Raw genomic sequence first — 21,550 nt, forward strand, 5'->3', positions numbered from 1 at the left:
TACTTGGCTTTTAGTTGGCACGTAAGTCATGCAAATCACAACTTACTCAATCTTTTCTTTAATGAAGTGATGATCAACCTCGAAATGCTTTGTTCTATCATGGTGAATTGGATTATGCGAGATGCTGATCGCAGTCTTGTTATCACTATACATTATAGCTGGACCTTTTGCAGAGATCTTCAATTCTTCCAAAACCTTTTTAATCCACATGATTTCGCACATTCCATGAGCTATTGTCCTGAATTCTGCCTCAGTGCCTACTCCTTGCCACCACAGTTTGTTTTTTACTCTTCTAAGTGACTAAATTTCCCCAAACAAATGAACAATAGCCAGATGTGGACCGCCTATCTTCTACTGAACCAGCCTAGTTCACATCTGTATATGCATCTGTATATGCTTTGATTCTTTTGTCATCACTATTCCCAAAGTAAATTCCCTTTTCAGGAGTTCCTTTTAAGTACTTTAGAATTCTATATGCAACCTCTAAGTGAGATTCACGAGGTGAATGCATATTGGTTGATAGTATTAATGACAAAAGCAACATCAGGTTGTGTGTGTGAAGGGTATATCAACTTCCCTACCAATCGTTGGAAGCTTCCCTTGTCAATCGGATCTCCTTTGTCTACCGCTCCTAGCTTCTGGTTTGAGTCCATTGGGGTTTCACAAGGTTTACATTTGAGCATTTCGGTCTTCTTTAGTAGGTCAAGTGCGTACTTCCTTTGTGACATTGAAATGTCATTTTTATTTCTAACAACCCCCATTCCTAAAAAAGATCTCAAGGATCAAAAATCTTTGACTTCAAATTCTTTTGCAAGAATCTTCTTTGGTGCCTCCATTTCAGCTACATCATCACCTTTTAGAATCATGTCATCCACATACACTACCAAAATTGTTACCTTCCCATCTTTTGAGTGTTTGTAGAACATTGTGTGATCTAATTGGCTCTAAAGGAAGTTATATCATTTTAGAACTTTGGAAAGTCTATTAAACCACGCTCTAGAAGATTGCTTAAGATTGTAGAGAGCCTTCTTCAACCTACACACTTGGTTTGGGTTTTTTCCTTTGAAACTAGGAGGTAGATCTATATACACTTCTTCCTCCAAATCGCCATTTAAGAATGCATTTTTAATGTCTAGCTATTGCAATGGCCTATCCAAATTGGCTTCTAATGAGAGTAAGATACGGATAGTGTTTAGCTTTGCGACAGGTTTAAAGGTCTCCAGGTAGTCTATGCCATAGGTTTGATTGAAACCTTTTGCCATGAGAAGCACCTTATATTGATCAATCGAGCCATCAAACTTATACTTGATTGTAAACACCCATCTACAACCCATAGACTGCTTTCCTCTCGGAAAATCTTCTATTTCCTATGTTTCATTTTGATTCAAAGCTCACATTTCTTCAAAGACAACATTCTTCCATTCCAGGATAGCCATAGCCTCCAGTAAATTCTTTGGAATACTATTATAGGAAAGGGGAGAAGTAAAAGCATGGAATGAAGGTGACAATCGGTGAAGTGAAACAAAATAAAAAATAGAATGAGAAGTACAGCTTCTAACTCCTTTTTGAAGTGTAATAGGAAGATTCAAATCATTGGCTTTTTGAGAATCAAATTTACTTGGGTTTGGAACAGCCAATGGTTCCGTTGTTTCAAGTGTCGGAAGTGTGAGGGCATCTACTTCTTTTAGTTTTTGCCTCGTGGACTAGACATGCAGTTCGGTTGAATGTTGAGGTTGTGTTGCTTCCATTAGTGATTCATTATCTCCCCCTAAGATGGGATGTACTGGAACTATAGGCAAGGATGGTGGTTGCAATTGAACAATGCTGGGTAGAATTGGTGGCTAAATAGGCACAGAACTGGTGGCTGAACAAAACTGGGCATTTGTGGGTTATTTTATGGAGTTTCTGGAAAAACTGAAATGGGTAGAAACGGTGGTGTTGTTTCCTATTGCACCAGAGTTGTCATCTCCTATTGCACCAGTCATGGCTGTCTTAGCCATCATTAGGTTTGCTCAGATCAAGTATTTGAGCTCTGATACTAAGAAACCGAACTGGTTTCTCAACTTTTTGAAATTCAAATTGATTACAAAGCTGGAGATTACAACTATTTAAATAGATAGCTAGAGAATAGCCAACAATTCTGCTGCCTAGAGCCTAGAAGACTTTTTCTAACTCAGCTAACAACCTAACACCTAAAAAACAGGATAAAATAAATTTAAACTCTAAACAATAATTTTTATTTATTTAAAAATAGCTACTAATTCCTAGAATTTGTTATAATCAGATTTATTACTTAAATGAAATGAAAATATTTGAATAGAAGAAAATATCTCCTAGATTTCCTACAAAAACATATATCAAAGCATTTCAGGCAATTGCATTTCTTTATTGGATATTCTTGGTTCCAGTGGAGGATTTGTTCTTAGTGAAGATTGTCAATGGATTTTCTTTCCATAGTCCTGATGCTAGGAGCATACAAATTGAGAACTGCAATATTATGATGATTTAGGCCTAATGGTTGCTACACTAAGACTTCTGAGGTCTTTGATTAATAATCTTGGTTTATTTATTTATTTATCAAGAGATGGAAAGAAAGAAAGGAAAAATTTGTAGATTTAGTTTGTAGTTCTTAGGGCGGGGTGTAAGATTTTTTCAATCTTGGGAAAAAGACTATACAGCAACTTGGAAAGAAACCCCACATCAAAACAGAATCAACCAAGCACATGACTTCAACTAGCTTTCTGGTTGTTGGTCTACATGCTCAAGCCCGTACTTTGGCATTGTCATGCCTCAACTAACTCCCTTGGGTTTGAAACTAGCCACTCGAAAATCTCTTGATGGTTTTTCTTTACATGTGCCTTCACACATGCATAGTTTGTATGCAGACAAGAGTTGGGATAAACATTATCCTTCCAAGGTCGAATCATAAAACATCTAAAAACTGAGTGTCATGATTTAATAATGGATCATTTATATTAAATATCTGAAATCACTTACAATAAATTGATGTCCTCTTTGTGCTCGTGGTAATAGCCCTTTTGTGTGTCTATGATCATCTGACATTAAATCACTTGATCTTTGGGCTCTACTTTTGTTAGCATCTTTGTAGAAATCAGACTTGGTTAAATGATGGTTCACATCTTTCCCTTGATGTGGTGGTTGTTCAAGAGCAAGAGGAAATTGGGTGAAAAACATTTTTATTAATTTTGGTAATTACAAAGGAATATATACAACTTAGGATCAAAAAGAAAAAGGAAACTTAATGTTTATAATTGACATATATTTTGATTCTCCTTAATCTAAGCTTTCCTAAATAGAATAGGCAACTAGAAAATATTGTACAAAATTAACAATTAGCACATCAAATCACAATTAAGAAAATATAGGAGAAAATTGGGTGAAAAATATTCTCATTGATTTTGGTAATTAGAAAGGAATATATACAACTTGGGATATAAACAAAAAAATGAAACTAAGTACATATTTGGAAATTGTTTTTAAAAAGGTTTTCAATTCTTTAGAACAGAAACAGATTTGCAACTTCTAAAACATCTTTGGTAAATTTTAACTGAAAATAGTTTTTTAAGAATTTATTCTAAAAACAGGGTAATTTCAAAGAACAAGTTGGAGGTGTCTTCATGTATTTTTTATAGAGTGTTTTGAGAAGTAATTAAAAGTAATTAGAACACAAAGAATAGGCTGGAAATTTTATATTATACAGAAAAGCACAATGACTACACGAAGAATAGGTTGAGGAAACCATTGTTCATATTTTAGTTTACAAACAGCTTTATAGTCCCTTTTTTCTCTTGGTTGTGCCTTTTGGCGATTGTTGTACACTTCATGTGTACTTTGGAATGCTGTGTTGGTGCATCCTTTTAATACCTATACTTTTATTTTACTTACATAAAAAAAAAAGTTTACAAACAGAATTTTGTTCCTAAAAATAACTGAGAAAGAATAAAAATTGATTTTTGAAATTTTTTTCGAGAATGTTGCCAAAACGGACCCTAATATTTACAATTGGCCTATATTCTTGATTTTCCTTGATCGAATTAAGAAAGCATAGGAGAAAATTAAGGAAATTATGGATCTGGTGCACACTTTAATAGTGGTAAGAACTGCTAATACTTTTCTGTAGCTTTGAGTGTGCACATTTACTTTGCTAGCTGTTATAAATTCTTTTTTAGAACAAATTGGAGGTGGTTTCATGTATTTTTTTGTAGAGTGTTTTGAGAAGTAATTAGAACACAGAATAGGCTGGAAATTTTTGGATTGTACATGATTGGACAATGACTTCACGAAGAATAGATTGAGAAAATGGTTTTTTTTTTATTATTTTAGTTTACGAACAGAAATTTGCTCATGAAAATAACTGAGAAAGAATTGTTTTTAAAAACTGAATTTTGAGAATTGTTTTTGAGAATGTTGCTAAACAAACCCTAAATATTTATGATTGGCCTGTATTCTTGATTTTCCTTGATCGAAGTAAGAAAGCATAGGAGAAAATTAAGGAAATTAAGGATCTGGTGCACACTCCAATAGTGGTAAGAACTGTTAATACTTTCTGTAGCTTTGAGCGTATAAGTTACTTTGCAAGCTGTCATAAATTCTTTTTTAGAACAAACTTTATACAACCTTTTCCTGGAGTTAGGTAGGTATTGAGTGTCTGGAAATTCATGACTATTTTCTGGACAAGTTACATGGTGTAGAACACTTGTCGGTATGATTTGTTTTTAATCCTGGAGTATTAGGATGCTAAGAAATTGTTGGAATGTCGAGGTGTAGTCTAGTTTTTCTTGAGAATCAAGATCTTTCCAATTTTCTTTTGTTTGATGCCCATGGGAGAAAAAATGTGTTTATGATACATAGCATTATTAATGTGGGTAATATGTTGTTTCCTTGAATTTATTGTTGATCTACCAATTTTCCAACAAGTTTAAGCAATTAGAGTTTGGGTCCACAATGTTTATCATGCTTCAATACCCTTCTCATATGCGGCTCCCATGTTTGCATATTGAAGGCATAGACAAAAATAGATCTAGGCATATTACAAATTTATGATTACAGATGATTAGACAAATAAATATTGGGGAGGAGTTTAAATCGAGACCTCCGGTTAACCAAAGCTTTGACGCTATGTTGAACTACCAATTTTCATAAAAGCTTGAGTTATTAATATTTGGGCTCATAATGTATATCACATTTCAACATTTATGTTTATGTAAAATAGAAAAATCTTGAGAATAAATTTTATTGAAATTTTGTGAATTAGCATCATGCTCTTCTCTTGATGTGGTACCGGTCTAACAATAAACAAATATGCATGTATGACAAATACCATACTCAGAAGACACATATAAATATGCATGTATGACATATACCATTACTTAGAAGACACATACTGGTGTCTCATCATATTTTTACATGAACACTTGATGCATTTTGAAGGGGCCATATAACACATATTCTCATCACTTTGATGACAAACTAGTATCTGGTTTTCTTTTCTTGCACTGATAATTAGAAAATTATTTATTCAATGAAAACATGAGTGCCTAAAAGTGAACAGGTGGATTTCTTTTAAAAGAGAACTTGAGTGCTCTTGATATTTAGGTAACTCCACGTGGAAAATCAAACATTAGTTTCTCTTCCTACTTGTGTCTATATTTTTAATAAATAACAATTATGTTTGGAGGAGAAATAGTATGAAACTAGAAATTTCCTCCCAAGGCAGCTGAAAGACAAATATAGCAGGGAAAAAGGAACTAAACAGGAAGGTTGGTCAATGGAACAGATCCTGTTAATCACCCTTCTTTGAGCGAAGTTGAGTTCTAGAAGTCCAAGGGACAAACGCTAGTATCCCTGATAAAGTTTAAAATCTCTTGAACATGGGGAGGATTTATTTCCTTTTTGGATTTTTGGAGGTTCTATACTAAGAAAGGTTTTATTATGAAACTTAAACTGACTCTCTCTCTATATAATATTTATTTATTTATATTTATATTGACTTGTTTGTTTATTTGTTTTGCCTTATTTTGGATTTATGTTTTCTTAAGAGTAACTTTAGTTTCCATGTTGTGCATAAGAGATGGCTTTTGAAAGTTTAGGGCATTTCAGTGAATCAGTCCAAAAAGATGAATGTCCAGGTCAATTTGTAAAATTCACACATTGTGACACATAATTCTATTTGATAGTTGATGTACTTTCTGCTCAGATGCCCATCTCTCTGTCCTTCCCCTTTCTGTTCCCCACTCCTCCATTTGTACTAAGTGAGTCAAAAAAGGATTGTTAATGTATTTTGTATTTTTTAATTTTTGGGCAGGGTTCACGAAATCATGAAAAGGGATAGCAACAAGGACCCTGCAACTGATCCAAAAGCTTTATTAGCCAAGGTTTTAATTGGTCAGGTTGGTTATCCTATGTTATTCTGGAGTCCCATATCACACCTTGTCATTATTGAATGAACATTTTAGTTAATAACTTGACAGTTTTTTTTCCTTTTCAATTTCTCTCCATTGATGATTAAAGGTTTGGTAAGCTTTCAGGTGGATCGGAAATTAGTAAAACAGACAGTGATGACTTCTGTGTATGGTGTTACCTATATTGGTGCACGTGAGCAAATCAAAAGAAGATTGGCGGAGAAGGGTCTTATTACTGATGAGCGGCTTCTATTCACTGCAGCTTGCTATGCTGCTAAAGTAAGTGACAGGCCACTAGGTAACAAGCATTAGATCATTGGATTTGACAGTGTATTAGCTGCTTTAAAATCAAAATGATTATATTTAGGTTATGGATCAGGAATTAAATGACCAAGTATATATATTGGAAAATGCTCCCATTTGACCATTTGTATCCATATGTAATTTTACATTTGAATCTTCTTCTTCTCTCTCTCTCTCTCTTTTATTTATTTTTTTTTCCCATTCAAAATTTTCCCTTTTTCCATAGGTGACGTTGGCTGCTCTTGGAGAGATATTCCAAGCTGCACGTGACATTATGGCTTGGCTTGGTGAATGTGCAAAAGTAATGTTTTTTTATTGCATATTGTGCAATAAATTAAATTGAATGTCCTATTATGATTGGTCAATGTGGAACCTTTTTATGCAAGTATTGAATTTTTGGAATATGGACATTCTACAGGTTATTGCTTCAGAAAACCAACCAGTGCAGTGGACAACTCCTCTAGGTCTTCCTGTCATTCAACCCTACTGCAAAAGTGAACGGCATCTTGTGAGTGTTTGAATTTATTATCACAGATAGATTCATGATTTAAACATCCTGATAAAACTAACAACTTGAGATGGGGTCGTGGGATATGCGGAGTAACAACCTTTCTTAGTATTCTTTCTGATAATGTGATTATGCACTTAACTTTTAGATTAGCAGTTAATGATCACAATTAGTCATGTATTTTCAAGTTCTTTTTGGCAAGCCAAGGAAACTGACAATGGTTGATGAAAAAGTTTTCATGGTTGGGTTTTTAATAGGAGATTGTCTGTTGAAATCCATTTTTATCCTTGCCTTTCTGCACTGAGAAATTTTCTTAGCCAATATTATAAAAAAATCCAAAAGGACGCATAAAGAAGGATTAAATATCCTTCCTAGAAAAGATGAAGCAAGAGAGAGAGACAAGCTACATTACAGTCAAACCAACTAAGAATCACATATGAACACAAACTCAAAATCAAGGGGATCAGGAGTCCTCCAATGGTAATAGCTCTATCTTACCTGAGCCAGCGATCACCTGATTATATGATTTAGGCTTCTAACTATGGGATGAAAAAAATGCCCCTAGAAAGAGCCTGAATCCTCAACCAACCGTCAAGTTACCAAAGGCATCCACTCTCTGAATAAGCCCAAGAAATGACAACTGGATTCCTCTTTGACAATGGGGTTCCTAATATTAAAATAAGATGCCACTATCAGACCTTTCAATAGTGCTAGAATATCAGCATCAATGTCCAACCCAATCTGGATGGGTACATGCCGTGTGGTAGAAGCACGATGAGTGGCATGATAAACCTGCTACCATTAGAAAATTTAATAAATGCGCAGCATGATAGCAACCTGAACTTTCTGACTTGAGTAGAAAAATAATTTGATTTGTACTCCTACATATGTCAAATCATCTTAAAATATTCTGTTATAGGTTAGAAATAAGTTTCCTGATTCATACACAGATTACATATTTGTAGAGTACTGTGATTTGCAAAAGGTATAAATAAATAAAATAAAATAAAATAAAAAAGAGAAATAATAAAAGCAAAGAAGCCCCTTTCTTGATAAGGATTTCATAACTTATTTGTAGCCTTTTCAGCAAGCAGCTTGCAGGAGGCTGAAACTTACTTAAATCAGAGTTAGACCCTGTTGGCACTGTGTCTATTTCCTTATTAAATAGTGTGGTAACAGTGTAGTTACTTCCATATTGGCCTTGCAGATAAGAACTTCTCTACAAGTTTTGGCCTTGCAGCGAGAGGGTAGCGTGGTGAGCTTACGTCTTTGTCTTAGATTCAGCTTGTGTCTTTTTCTAACACTTGCAGTTACCTAGAATTTTTCTTTCATATGCCAACTCCAGGTTGTGATTAGGAAACAGAGAACTGCATTTCCACCAAATTTTGTTCACTCACTTGATGGTTCACACATGATGATGACCGCTGTTGCCTGCAGGGATGCTGGTTTGTGTTTTGCAGGTTTGTCTTGCCAGTCCATATTAGATTAAATCAATTTGACTATTGAAACAATTATCAGAACTTGGATGAGTCGATTTAGCTTTTGATAATAGCTTAGTTGAACTTGACAAACCAATTCAATTGCAGGTTAAAATATTGATATTTGTTTCTGGAGTGAGCTTGCTAGAGATTCTGCAGTTGGAGTGGTGTCTTTATTTTTTTGATTTGATCCATATATTTGTCTTGACTTCTGTAAAAGTTCTCAAGCCCAATGATGGCACAATAGTTTTTTTTTTTTTTTTTTTTTTAAATTTAAATTTAAATTTTTTTAAGATCAAAGAAACAAACAAAGATAATAATAAAAGAACAATATGGAACAAATGATTGGTTAAAATTTTCTTATTACTACTTATGTGTTATGGGTGGTCAATGAAACTCAAACTTTTTTTGAAGCCCTAGTTGATTGTGTTGAAAATAGTTTATTGGTTGTAGTGAGCTTGAATTCATCATTTGATGAGTTGAAGAGAGGAATTGCTGGACAAAAATCAACTCTATGCTACTAATCTTGATATGGAACTAATCTCATTCATGCTAATGTTTCCAAATGGTAGAAATTTGAAAATTCTATATTTACATATTGAAGAGGACAGAATTTTATTTTAGTACTTGAGTATCTGGATTTTTTTTATAATAGGCAAGTTGGAGAAATATTGACAATAGGTTTGTAGCAAAAATGCAAGTAGAGCCTTTGACTCTCCATTTTTGAGGGACCTTGGGTATTGGGTCTTTTCAAATTTGTTTGCATAGATATGGTGGGGGGGAGGGGGGGTTGGGGGGAGAGGAGGGGGGATGGGGATTGGATTTTGTCAAGCAAATGTTTTCAGCTATCCTCATTTTCAATAGTGGTATAGATTAGTGAAGTTTTGACAGGATTGCATCCAACTTAAGTCATATATGGTCATAGATTTGCAGTGAGTGCTGTTGTTCCCTTGACTTAAGTCAACTTTCTTCTCTTGAAAGATGTAACTGCATCTGTCTTCTTGACAGGATTAAGTATAATAAATGTTACCCACAATAGTGACAGTTTTCTATTTTCAATGAGAGTAGAAGCACATAGAATATCTATGATAGAAACAATTTATAATGTCACAGTTTTAATTCACATTTGAAATGCACATTGACACCCTGTCATATGGTAGAAAATGTACTACAAAATATATGATTCAAGTACCATTAATAGCTCCAGTTTGAGCAGGAAGGAGATTTTTCAGACTCTGTAGTTTTCACTTGGACGGTTTCGAAACTTTGATTTTGCTTATTATGTGTTTCTTTCCTTATTCTTCTCTTGATAAGATCGAGCACAGGACTATATGAAAAATTAAACTTTTTAGAACACAATTCTCACATCCTCGTCCTACAAAATCTCTGTGCAGGGGTGCATGACTCCTTCTGGACACATGCATGTGATGTTGACAAGATGAATCAGATACTTCGGGAAAAATTTGTAGAGCTTTACAGTATGCCAATACTTGAAAATGTAAGTGTATTGCAACCTTCTTTCCCTATATTAATGTGAGAGCCTGTAAATTTAGAATTTCTTTTGGATGTGTTGAATGTCACCTGAAGAAGTGTGCCTTTGAGGCTTGGCTCAAGTGGCAAGGGGTTAGGCTTAGGATGGGGGAGGTTCCAAGTTAAATTCCTTGCAAAACCAGGAAAAAAAAAAAAAAGAGAAACAAGGTCACTCCAGTAAGAAATGTTTTTGAATGGCAACCAAATGCCTTGTTGGGTCCAATGTGTCTATTTTCATTTTTTTTTTTCCAAATACGAAGGTAAATGTACAACATTTACACAAAGCAACTTAATTAGTATAAATTTTTTGTTGACTTAGAAAATGATTTGTTCAACTTCTCTTAGAAAGTAGTTGGTGCCTGCTTCTATCATGCATTAAGTTGACAATGAAATTGGTTATAAATTTTTAGGGACTGATCTGAAACCTAGTTTGAAATTGTAAGATTTGTTTGTATAGGTTGCATGTGAATCTTTTATTGGTTTTACCAATTGATGTTTACTTGCTAATAGAAATTATTTTAAGTATGAGATTTTTATTCACGAAGGGAAAGCTTGAAAATGTCCATAAAAAAATATAACTTGAGGTCACTCTTCCTTGAAGTCGAGTCCAAACTCCTTTTTTGTCTTAAAGATTGGTATTATATACCCAAATTTTCAATTCATCTGAAGATTTTGTTTATCAAGTCTGTTAGCCCTTTTATAATTTTCTGTCTCTGATTCCCAGTTGCTGGAAAGTTTCCAGACATCACATCCAACATTGACATTTCCACCGCTTCCAGATAGAGGTAACTTTGACCTAAGAGAAGTTCTTGAATCTCCATACTTCTTCAATTGATCGAGCAAAAGCAATAGCAGCATCAATGTGCCTTATTCAGAAGGCTTATTGTTTTTGGCCCGCACAAAGCTTTGAGGTGTTTTAGGAGTACAAGTTCAACTATAATTGAACTTTTAAAGTTTGTGAGGGGCATGCAGTGGATTGAGGTTTCTTCCATAAAAAATGCCAGTGAGGAGAATGCAAAGAATTTAATGCCATGGGCATTTCCTGCAAGGATGCAATGCTAGAGGGACTCTGGAAACCATCTTAATGAGGTGAATAAGGTCAAGACCATAAGGCTGGTTCAACCTTAGAAACACGACCATCCGGCCTGTCTATTCAACTACTCACAGGAGGATATATTCTCACATACTTCGATTAGGATTTCAGAATTTTGGAAGCTTATGTTGGATTACAGAGTTTCAGAAAGGTCAATGATGGAGCATATATATTGAATATATTTGACTGCTAAATAATGTTTTTTGATCCAAGAGCTGATAATTCATGATGGAGATTTTTGTTTCTTCATGGTGCAAATGAAGTCATTCTTTTAGCGTTTATAGGCAGTTTTGGTTTTGTATCTAATAGGGCAGAAAAGCGAAGACATGACTGTAATTTATATTGTTGATTGGCACAATATTGCACTGGCCATAGGCCAAGATAATAAATTCATCCTTGTATAGAATTTGAGCAATTGAGCCTCCTCCAAATGTTGATGGTTTATGCTTTTAGCTTCAATAACAACTGTTTTACATTTATATTATAGCAGTATCACTGCAACGTTAACCAGATGGGTTATCCAAATTAACAAAATATAAGTCAAATTAACATACAATTCCTTAAAATAAAAATGCAGGCAGCATTTTCGATGATCTTCACCCTAATGACCAAGCAGTTCTCCCAGTGTAATCATCGAAAATGGTTTTGACAATGGTGGCCATCGTGTTGAGAGTGCCTGAAGCTTGCTGCATGGTTGGCCAGTATTGGGGATTAACATGCAAGCAAGCAGATGCCAACTTCATGCCGAGCACTACTTCCTCAGCTACTTGCTCCACAGCAGATGACAGAAGCTGGTGAGGGTTGATGGTGATGAGGATGATGACGACGCAGATGCCAATAGTAATAGATAAGACCACCAGGATGCCTTCCCATTATTGCTTCCAAGGTTGCCACTCCAAAGCTATAAAACATCAGTTTTGTTATCCACCTTTGCTAAGCAAATTCTGCAAAAAAAGGAGTGATCACGCTCTATTCTGCTAAAAGAAAAAGAGCGTACATTTTTCAACCATATAATGAATTTAGAAGGAAAACTCAAAAAGAAAAATCACCTGGAGCAGTGTATCCAAAAGTGCCAGCAAATGAAGTCCAATTAGTAGAAGCCTGGCTGTGCCGAAGTCAGATACATAAGCTTCATACTCAGAATCCAACAAAACGTTGTTGCTTTATGTCTGGATGAATTATGGGAGGTGAGCAATCACGGTGCATATGGGATAAAGCTCAAGCCACACCCTCAACAACATTTAGCCTCATATTCCAATACAATTCCGTTGTTCTTCTTCCTTGCATAGAATGTTTCCCAGGCTTCCTCTTTCCATGAACTCATACACCAAACATGACTGGTCTACCCATGAACATAAACCACAAAGCTTCACAATGTGGTGGTGTCCAATGTCTGCTAAAGCTTCAATCCCACTTTTGAAAGTTCTCAAATCAGCAACAACTCAGCCTGTTGGCAGCTAAAGAGTTTAGGTGGTGTTTGTTTTTTTGGCTTTTTGCTAAAAACCATTTAGTTTTAGAATTTAGGTTGTTTGTTTTTTTTACTTTTTCATGACTTATTATAAACTTTTTACTAAATAAAAAAAGCCAAAATATGTGGCTTTTTCTAAATAAAAAAAATAATACAATAATTTTTTTTTTACTTTTTAATACTTAATAGAAATAAAATACTACAAAAACAAACAATCTAATATTTAATACTATTAAGTATTAAGGTTTTATTTAGAATTAAGTAAAAAAACAAACACCACCTTTGCCTTGTCGACAGTTCCTTATCCTCCCACTCGAATGCAATGTTTGGAGTTGAAGTCCCATCATGACTCCATATTCCAAAACGGGAAAACTGTGTTTTGGCTCGCCCATTTGGGCCTAAGAGCTTTTTGGTAACCCAACTTTCCATAACCCAAAAAATGTCCACTGTTGCCCAAAAAAATATCCCTTTCATGCACTATCCACTGTTTATAATTTAATTTCCAAAATTACCCCTCCAGCCTTCCATGTCAGCAGCCATCTCCTTATCCGTGTCAGCACGGGAAGTTGTGTTTTTAATAATTGAACACAAAAATATTAAGCTTTAGAGTTAGGATTTGCAAAACCCACGACCCGACTCAAAAATTTGGGGAAACGCTCTGACTTCCTCGCTTTTTGCCCTATTCTCTCCTTTTGCCTGCATTTTCATGGGTGGTTTCTGGAATCGGCGGTGGAGCTTCGTCTTCCTTTTGGAGTAATCGCAGGTGAGTTTCCATTTAACAATTTGTTTGGCTGTTGAGAAAAAATTTGGGCTAAATGTTGTTTTGCATTGTTCACGAGCTGTCCAAGCTTTTTGATTTTTATTTTTATTTAAAACATAAGATGCTATTTCGTAATCTGATTACGATTTGCAAGCAAAGGTGGTATTTTTCTGGCTGGCTCAAAAATCGTGGGTTTAGGGTTTTTGAAATTTAATTCCAATGGCACAATAAGATGCTATTTGGTAATCTGACCACGATTTCCAGGCAAATGTGGTATTTTTGAGCCTGGTTCAAAAATCGTGGGTTAGGGTTTGTGAAATTTAATTCCAATGGCACAATAAGATGCTATTTGGTAATCTGATCACGATTTGCAGGCAAAGGTGGTATTTTTCAGCCTGGCTCAAAAATCGTGGGTTTAGGGTTTGTGAAATTTATTTCAAATGGCACAAAAGCAAAGAGACCCCTAGATCCAGAAAACAGAGGGAGGGAAAAAAAACACAACTTTCCCTATATATTAGATGAGTGTCTCCCAACTCCCATCCCACTCTAAGAGAGAACTTATCGCCAAACAGGTCCCTTTTCTTTTATTTTCCTTTATTTTCTGGTTATTTTCGACTGTCTGTGACCTTTTAACTTTCTCTTTTTAGTGTAAGTTTTGTAGAATGTGAAACTTATTTCTGATTCTGGTGTTTTGCACCTTGTATTATAACCTTTCAATTGATAAGATTATGCGAGTATTTGTGTGACTTTTTCAATGTTTTTATGGTACTCGGATTGCATAGTTAAGTTTCAATTAGGTTTTAAATTTTCTATTTCAGAATGGACATTTGAATTTCTGATAGAGCTCTTAAATTGGCCTGAAATACCTCTTTTACCTAGAGCTTTACTAGATTCCAATGTTTTTCATGGTGTATTTTATATGGAGGTGAAAATGGATTTCCATTCTCTGAATTTTATTTTTTCCAATTTTTTCTAATAATTTGTTGGAGTAGTTTGCCTTTATTGTGATTATTGTAGAGAGCATGCGTATTATTTTTTAATTTTTTATTTTTCTTCATGATTTCCTTTTATGCTATGGTGGAAAATTTTGCATGATGATGCTGAGAAAAGAATGCTTGATTATTTTTTTGTTCTAATTTTTCCTACGTCCAAGTTGCATTGGACTTAAGTGAAGATGAAAAACAACATCTTCAGAATTTGGAAGATGAAGAAGGCAGGTATTAATAGATGTTATCTTCACTTTTGGCTTATTCTGTAATTTACTATAAGTATTTGTGAAATTCTTCTTTCACTGTTAGAAGTACCTTGAGCCGTCTATTAATGGTTGTGTTAGAAAGGGTGTCATAAACTTACCTTATGTTTGGTTCTTGGAAAGTAATAAGAAAAGGAAAGGAAAAAATGCTAGTGAAAATGGTTTTCTCATGTTTGGGTACCATGCGAAAGATGAAGAAAAAAAAAACGAAAGAAAAGGGTTGGGGTGGTGGTGGTGTCCATTTTCCTTAACAAAAAATGAGGAAAGTTAGTGGGAATTACATTCTTTAGCAATTTAATTTTCTTTCCTTCAACTTTTCAATGGACAATCAAATAAAAGAAAACTTATAATATTTTCTTATATTTCTCTGCTCTATTTTTTTTCCTTAAAACTTTCTAGAAACAAAACATAGGCTTAGCTAATATGGTTAGAAGTCGAATATAGCTGTAACAGTTATGATATTGAGAAGCTACAGATTGCTGATCTAGTGTGGTGGTTCCAAACATTTATTCATGTTATGGATTTGTTAAAGTTTGTGTTCAAAAATATTTCATGCTTCATAGGTGTTCTCTCCTGTTTGTATTTCTCGAATCTAGCCACCTTTCATAAATTTCATTTTCATGTTAGTGAAACATATTTCTTGTGCTTGTATATCTATTATTCCATCCATTGTTAGACAAAAGTATATGGCATCCAGTATTTTGGTACTGTATTAATGGAATACTATAATTAAAATACCAACACTAACTTGTTTAAGTATTTAACTCTTCTATCATGCTTTGATATTTTTTTCTCCCGTTTAATGTCATTGCCTTTATTAGTTCTGGTCTCCTGTATCCCCTTGACATTTATGCTATTTTGGGATAAATTGAATGGTGGAAAGTGGTATAGGACTTGTTAGAATGTACCAAGATATTTGTGGATACCTGAGCTCTCAAAACTTTCCTGAGGTTAGAAGGGAGTAAGATTTTAGAATCTTTCGAGTTTAAGCTTGATTCCTAAGGGCCTAAAGGCTAATGAAAGAGAGGAACTCTGTTAATGGAATTTAAATTACTCAATCTTATCCCTGGAGGTGTCTTCCAAAAAGTCTCATAAGCAACAAACTGTGGCTGCTCAAGATGTAGACAGGTGGGCTTATCAAGCAACATGTCTCCTCTTCAATGTTCTTAATCGCTTAAGTCATGTGAACTAATGACCCCAATATTTGTATATGCAGTTTCACTATATTGTGTCAACAATTCTTAAATTCTCCAAAAAAAAAAAAAAAAAATTCAAATATCCATCTTTGGGTAATTTTGCATTATTAATAATAGGTCACTGACCCTTTTCCTAATGGGTAATGAGGTCTCTAAGTAAAAACTGGGGGCTTTACACAGGCTACCCTATTGTTTACAACATAGCCCCCCACCTCTCCCCCTCCCCCTCCACTCTTTTTTTTTCCTTTCTTTTTCTTATGATACAATATAGGGAAAACTGTGTTTTGGCCCGCCCATTTGGGCCTAATAGTTTTTTCATAACCCAACTTTCCATAACCCAAAATATGTCTACTGTTGCCCAAAAAATTATCCTTTTCATGCACTATGTACTGTTTTATAATTTCATTTCCAAAATTACCCCTCCACATCCATGTCAGCAGCTATCTCCCTCTCCATGTCATGGGTTGTGCTTTTAATAAATAAACACAAAAATCTTAAACAAGTTAGCAAAACCCACGCAACACCCGACTGTGAAATTTGGGGAAACCAGGTTAGGGCAAAAGGAAAGAAAGTCAGAGAGAGTCGTTAGCTTCTTTCTCTTCTCTCTCTTTTCTCTCTGTTGGGTGAATTTCTCAGTGAAAAATCGAAAGCTTGTAAGCTGTAATCGATTCACGCGTGTCTCCATACTACTGATCCACAAATTTCTTCAGATAAAGCCCACGCGACACTCGACTCTGAAATTTGGGGAACCCAGGTTAGGGCAAAAGGAGAGAAAGTCACAGAGAGTCCTTAGCTTTGCTCTCTTCTCTCTCTTCTCTCTCTGTTGTGTGAATTTCTCAATGAAAAATCGAAAGCTTGTAAGCTGTACTCGATTCATGCGTGTCGCCGTACTACTGATCCGCAAATTTCTTCAGATAAAGCGATTTCATCTCCAGGTTCTTGCCTTCATTTAGAGATTTCCACTCTGTTATGAGCTCTCTTACACTATTCAAGTTAGATTCGCTTTCTAGTCCATCTTTTAGCTTCTGTTTGGTTGCTCAGAAAACTGAGGTAAATGAGGAAAATATGAGGCGAAACTTATATGATTATTTTTTTTTCTATTGTTGTTGGTTTCTTTGCAATGAAAGAGAGCAAATGTTTAGGCGCAGCTGTAAATCTCGAGCTTTGTTCTTTATTCCCGTTTTTTTTCTTTCGGCGACCACACGAACGAACGAGAAATATGTACATTTTTGTGTATTCTTTACTTGGTCTTTCCTGATTACTATTTTTGTTTGGTAATTTTTTTCATTGATTTCATGCATCTGGAACTATTCAGTGCACGTAATTTAGGTTTCTGGCCTAATTTTTGGGATTTAGGTTCTCTTGAGATTGACAATTAATTAGTGTTTTTATTTTTAATTGCAATTTAGCACCTGAGGAAAGCTGAATTTCTAAACTTCTGTTCTGTGATTAGATGCTTAGTTTGTGACATGACTGATTTTCTCGAATACCTATGTAATTTCTGCTCTGTGGGATGGTTGATTTTGTTTGACCTTGATTGAATTTTTAAACTCTTTTTTTGCTCTTGGATTTGGTTCTTGAGGTAAGATAAAGTTGTGGGTATGTTTTTATTTTATTTGTTTTTGTGTTCTTTTAATAAAAGCTTGCTGTTTTTATGTTGGCTGTTTGTTTATTAATGTTTTTTTAGCACTTTGTGTGGATTGATTGATTGTAATCCTAATTTTCTGTGCTTTTTTTTTTTTTTTTTTCTTTTTTTCTGGGTTTTTTGGTTTAATTCGTTCAAGGGTTTTGTTTAAAGGTGGTAAGGAGCAGATTATATAAGCCTATAAGCATGTATTCAAAGCTGGTTGGATTGAGGAAAGCTGAACTTCTGCTGTGTGATTAGATGCTTAGTTTGTGACATGACTTATTTTCTCGAATATCTATGTAACTTCTGCTCTGTGGGATGGTTGATTTTGTTTGACCTTGATTGAATTTTTAAACTCTTTTTAGTTAAATGTTTATGGAAACTGATGCAAACCCTAATGAGTAGGTGTGGCAATATGAGCTCTTGGGAATTAGGACATGTTTGGGAGACAAAGTTGGAGAATTCAAGAACAGATGCCAGAGGCAGTATAAGCTATTTGAACCAAAACCCACCTCTCCTGCCACCTAGAGAGCTGTTTTTTATGATATATTTTAAAATTAAGTTTATAATTTGTTTTTCCTTTTTTTAATGCATAGAGCTTCACATCAAACAGCAAATAAGGTTTTCTTACTTTGTGCCAAATGGAGGGTCCTTAGCTTCTCTCTCTTCTCTCTCTTTTCTCTCTGTTGTGTGAATTTCTCAGTGAAAAATCGAAAGCTTGGGTTCTTATCCATCTTAATTTTTATTAAATGAAAACCGTGGGTTGGGTTCAATCACTGCTGTTGAACAGAGTTGTCTGTTTTTATGATGAATGAGATTTGTAGTTTTTCTATATTGGCAATACTAGGAATTTGTAACCGAATTTCCAAAATTTCAATGGATGATCATATAGAGATAACACAGACAACTGGGGAAGGTCTATTACATATCAAAAGGAGCTATAAAAGTAGCCAACAAGTAGTTTAAAACTGTACACCTTCATTGATGAAATGCCCTGAATGAAAATTCAGAGGTTGAGGAGGGCAGTAATGAAGAAACTTTGATCCCTTAAGCAAAATTCAAATTTGTTGAGATTGAAGAGATGGGTCCTTATGTCAATGGGAAGGAGTGTGTATGTAAGAACCAGTCTTAGAATCAACAAAGGATTATTTCCTGTTCACTCGTTCTTTTGTGTAATATGACCCATATCATTATTAATTCCAGATGTTAGTGGAGTTGTTCAAAGTGTCTCTCCTACAATGAGGATACGAAGGAAGAGTCACAATGACATTGTTCCTAAGCGTGATATAACTTTTGCGGACAAGACGTGAGTGTATATTTTATTTTTTCCACTGGTTACTTTGGTCTAATGTTGCTTCATATTGAACTTATTGACGTTTGAATTGTAGGAAGAAGACTGTTGTGGTCTCTTTGTGGAATGATCATGCTACTAATGTAGGGCAGGAGTTGTTGGATAATGCTGATAAATTTCCAATTGTTGCAATTAAATCTCTCAAAGTTGGAGACTTCCAAGGTAATTCCCCTTGTTTTCTTGAATTTTGGTATTATTATGGCAATTCTAAAAAACATGAGAATGATAAGAAGTCCTCTTTGTAATGTTCTCTTCATATCTTGTTTTAGTTGTATCACTGTCAACATTGAGTGAAAGTATTGTACTGGTAAATCCAGATACACGCGAATAAAAAAAGTTGATATCCTGGTAAGGAATCATCGAGTGACCTATTACCTTGTTAGTTCTTGTAGTAAGTGTTTCTGACCATATGTTCTTCTTCACAGGTATGATTCTGAATGTAAAGGAGCTTCAATGGCTTCTATTAGGTCTGATATCAGTCCATCTAAGGGTGGAGTGAGGTCCATGTACTATGACAGGGTTTCCCTTTCTCATGTAACCAGCAACCCATCTTTGGGTGAAGACAAGGTAATAATTACTGTCATTAGAATAACCTAACATGATCAACCTGGTCTTAGCCAAAGTTTTGAGTTAAAAGCATATTCAGTTTTGATAATGTGGGCTTGTCTTTGTACAGCCTTCCTTTTTTAGCATCAGAGCATACATAAGCTTCATCAAGCCTGATCAAACAATGTGGTACCGGGCTTGTAAGACATGCAACAAGAAAGTCACAGATGCTATTGGATCTGGGTATTGGTGTGAAGGATGCCAAAAGAATGATGATGAGTGCAGTTTAAGGTAAGGGATTCATGGAATTTTAATCAATAAGAATCCAGCGATAGTAGTTGAAATTCATGAAAGTTGTCCTATGAGTGATGTTTCTTTGTTCCTTTCTGTTTTGTTTTCCAGGTACATAATGGTAGTGAAAGTTTCAGATGCTAGTGGTGAAGCTTGGCTTTCTCTGTTCAATGACCAAGCAGAGAGAATATTTGGGTGCTCTGCTGATGAGCTTGATAAGCTGAAATCACAGGTAAACTCTTGACAATATTGAAATATCTATGAGTTTGTCCAAATCTTAGTTAACTTGAAAGAGTTGCTCATTGATGCATTAATTCATATGTAGTTGGTTACTTATTTGGTAGCCTAGTTGGGTTGTATTTTTTTTTTTAAAAAAAGGATGAACTTTTGCCATTCAAAATCTGATGTTTAAAAAACCCAATCTTCTCTGCAGGAGGGAGAAGAGAACCTATTCCAACAGAAATTGAAGGAAGCTATTTGGGTCCCTCAGCTTTTCCGGATTAGTGTTGCACAACATGAGTACATGAACGAGAAAAGGCAGAGGATAACAGCCAGGGCTGTTGTTCCAGTTGATTTTGCAGCTGAATCCAGATTACTGTTGGAGGAGATATCAAAGATGAAGACTTCACAATAGGCTCCTTAGTTTATTTTGTTCTTTGGATAATGATATTTAGTCAGTATGCCTTCAGTTCCCTCTATATCTTAAGACACATCCCATTGAATATAGAGGAAGCTTAATCCTAACTTGGAATGCACATACCATTATTGTAATATATGTTTTGCAGACATACATGGCGTTTTGTTGCATTGTACAAAAATCACTTAAAAAGCAGTTTCACGAGTTGGGTTTCCATGTGATCGACTTTTGGGCTATCTGGTTAATCACTAACGGTTATTTACCCCTATTTGCAGTCCTGCACCTTAATGCTTCAATTTGATATGGGATTGCATTCTTCATGTTTAATGGCTAAGTCCACAATGGTTTGTAGTTCTGCAGTTTATTAAAATTATGATGTTTGAGAAAAGGTTTAGGGCAGCTTCTCAGTTGTGGTGATAAAAAGTAGAGTTCAGTTCTTGGTCAAGAAATTCTTCTTCATTTGAGATGGGAGAATACTTCCAAAAGTGGAGAAGAGTGTAGAAAGTGGGCATTGCTTTCATGTTTTGGGTGGAAAAAGTCATATAGGGTTTGTTTGGCAAATGCTTTTAAGAATATTTTTTATTTTTTAGAACAAAAAAAAAAAAAAAAACATTTGACAATCATAAATTTGCTTTTTGTTTTTTATTCTTAAAAATAAAAAACATAGTGTTTTTGAGAAAATATTTTTTAATTGTTTTTTGATGGTTGTTTAAAACAATAATTATATGAACATGTAGAATGATAAAAAAAATAAAATATTAGATATAAAAATTATTTTTAAAACATATTAAAAAAGATTAAAAATAAATTTAAAATTAGGTATACAATTCTATAAAACATTAGTGATTAGTTTTAAAAAATTATTGTTAAAAAACCAAAATTTAAAATTATTTTTTAAAAATAATTACCAAAATAGAGTTATAATTTCCCAAGAAATGGAAAATTAACGGAAACAAAGAAATGCATTCCTTATCAATTTCTTGGTATTTTTGCTACAACATATAATTGTGATTTCAAATAAATGAGGTGGTGTTTGTTTTTATAGATATATGGAAAAAGCTCAACCGAAAAACAACACTTCAGCAAGT

The 21,550-nt window shown here is 34.5% G+C and overlaps 1 protein-coding gene and 1 pseudogene across 1 annotated transcript in view; both read left to right on the forward strand.

Annotated features, from left to right (window-relative positions):
- Nucleotides 1–11,818, forward strand: part of LOC100250202 (DNA-directed RNA polymerase 3, chloroplastic) — a 51,148-nt gene extending 39,330 nt beyond the window's left edge. Inside the window, exons 12-19 of the mRNA XM_002274485.4 lie at nucleotides 6,326–6,410; nucleotides 6,549–6,701; nucleotides 6,952–7,026; nucleotides 7,144–7,233; nucleotides 8,441–8,488; nucleotides 8,579–8,693; nucleotides 10,106–10,209; nucleotides 10,966–11,818. Coding sequence (XP_002274521.1) covers nucleotides 6,326–6,410; nucleotides 6,549–6,701; nucleotides 6,952–7,026; nucleotides 7,144–7,233; nucleotides 8,441–8,488; nucleotides 8,579–8,693; nucleotides 10,106–10,209; nucleotides 10,966–11,076 — 781 coding nt within the window. The 3' untranslated portion in view covers nucleotides 11,077–11,818. The remainder of the gene's footprint in view (nucleotides 1–6,325; nucleotides 6,411–6,548; nucleotides 6,702–6,951; nucleotides 7,027–7,143; nucleotides 7,234–8,440; nucleotides 8,489–8,578; nucleotides 8,694–10,105; nucleotides 10,210–10,965) is intronic.
- A 1,465-nt stretch (nucleotides 11,819–13,283) lies between these two features.
- Nucleotides 13,284–20,632, forward strand: LOC100853018 (replication protein A 70 kDa DNA-binding subunit B-like; annotated as a pseudogene).
- Nucleotides 20,633–21,550: the final 918 nt, after the last annotated feature.

This window comes from Vitis vinifera, chromosome 11 (genome assembly GCF_030704535.1).
Source record: "Vitis vinifera cultivar Pinot Noir 40024 chromosome 11, ASM3070453v1".
NCBI classification, from domain to species: Eukaryota; Viridiplantae; Streptophyta; class Magnoliopsida; order Vitales; family Vitaceae; genus Vitis; species Vitis vinifera.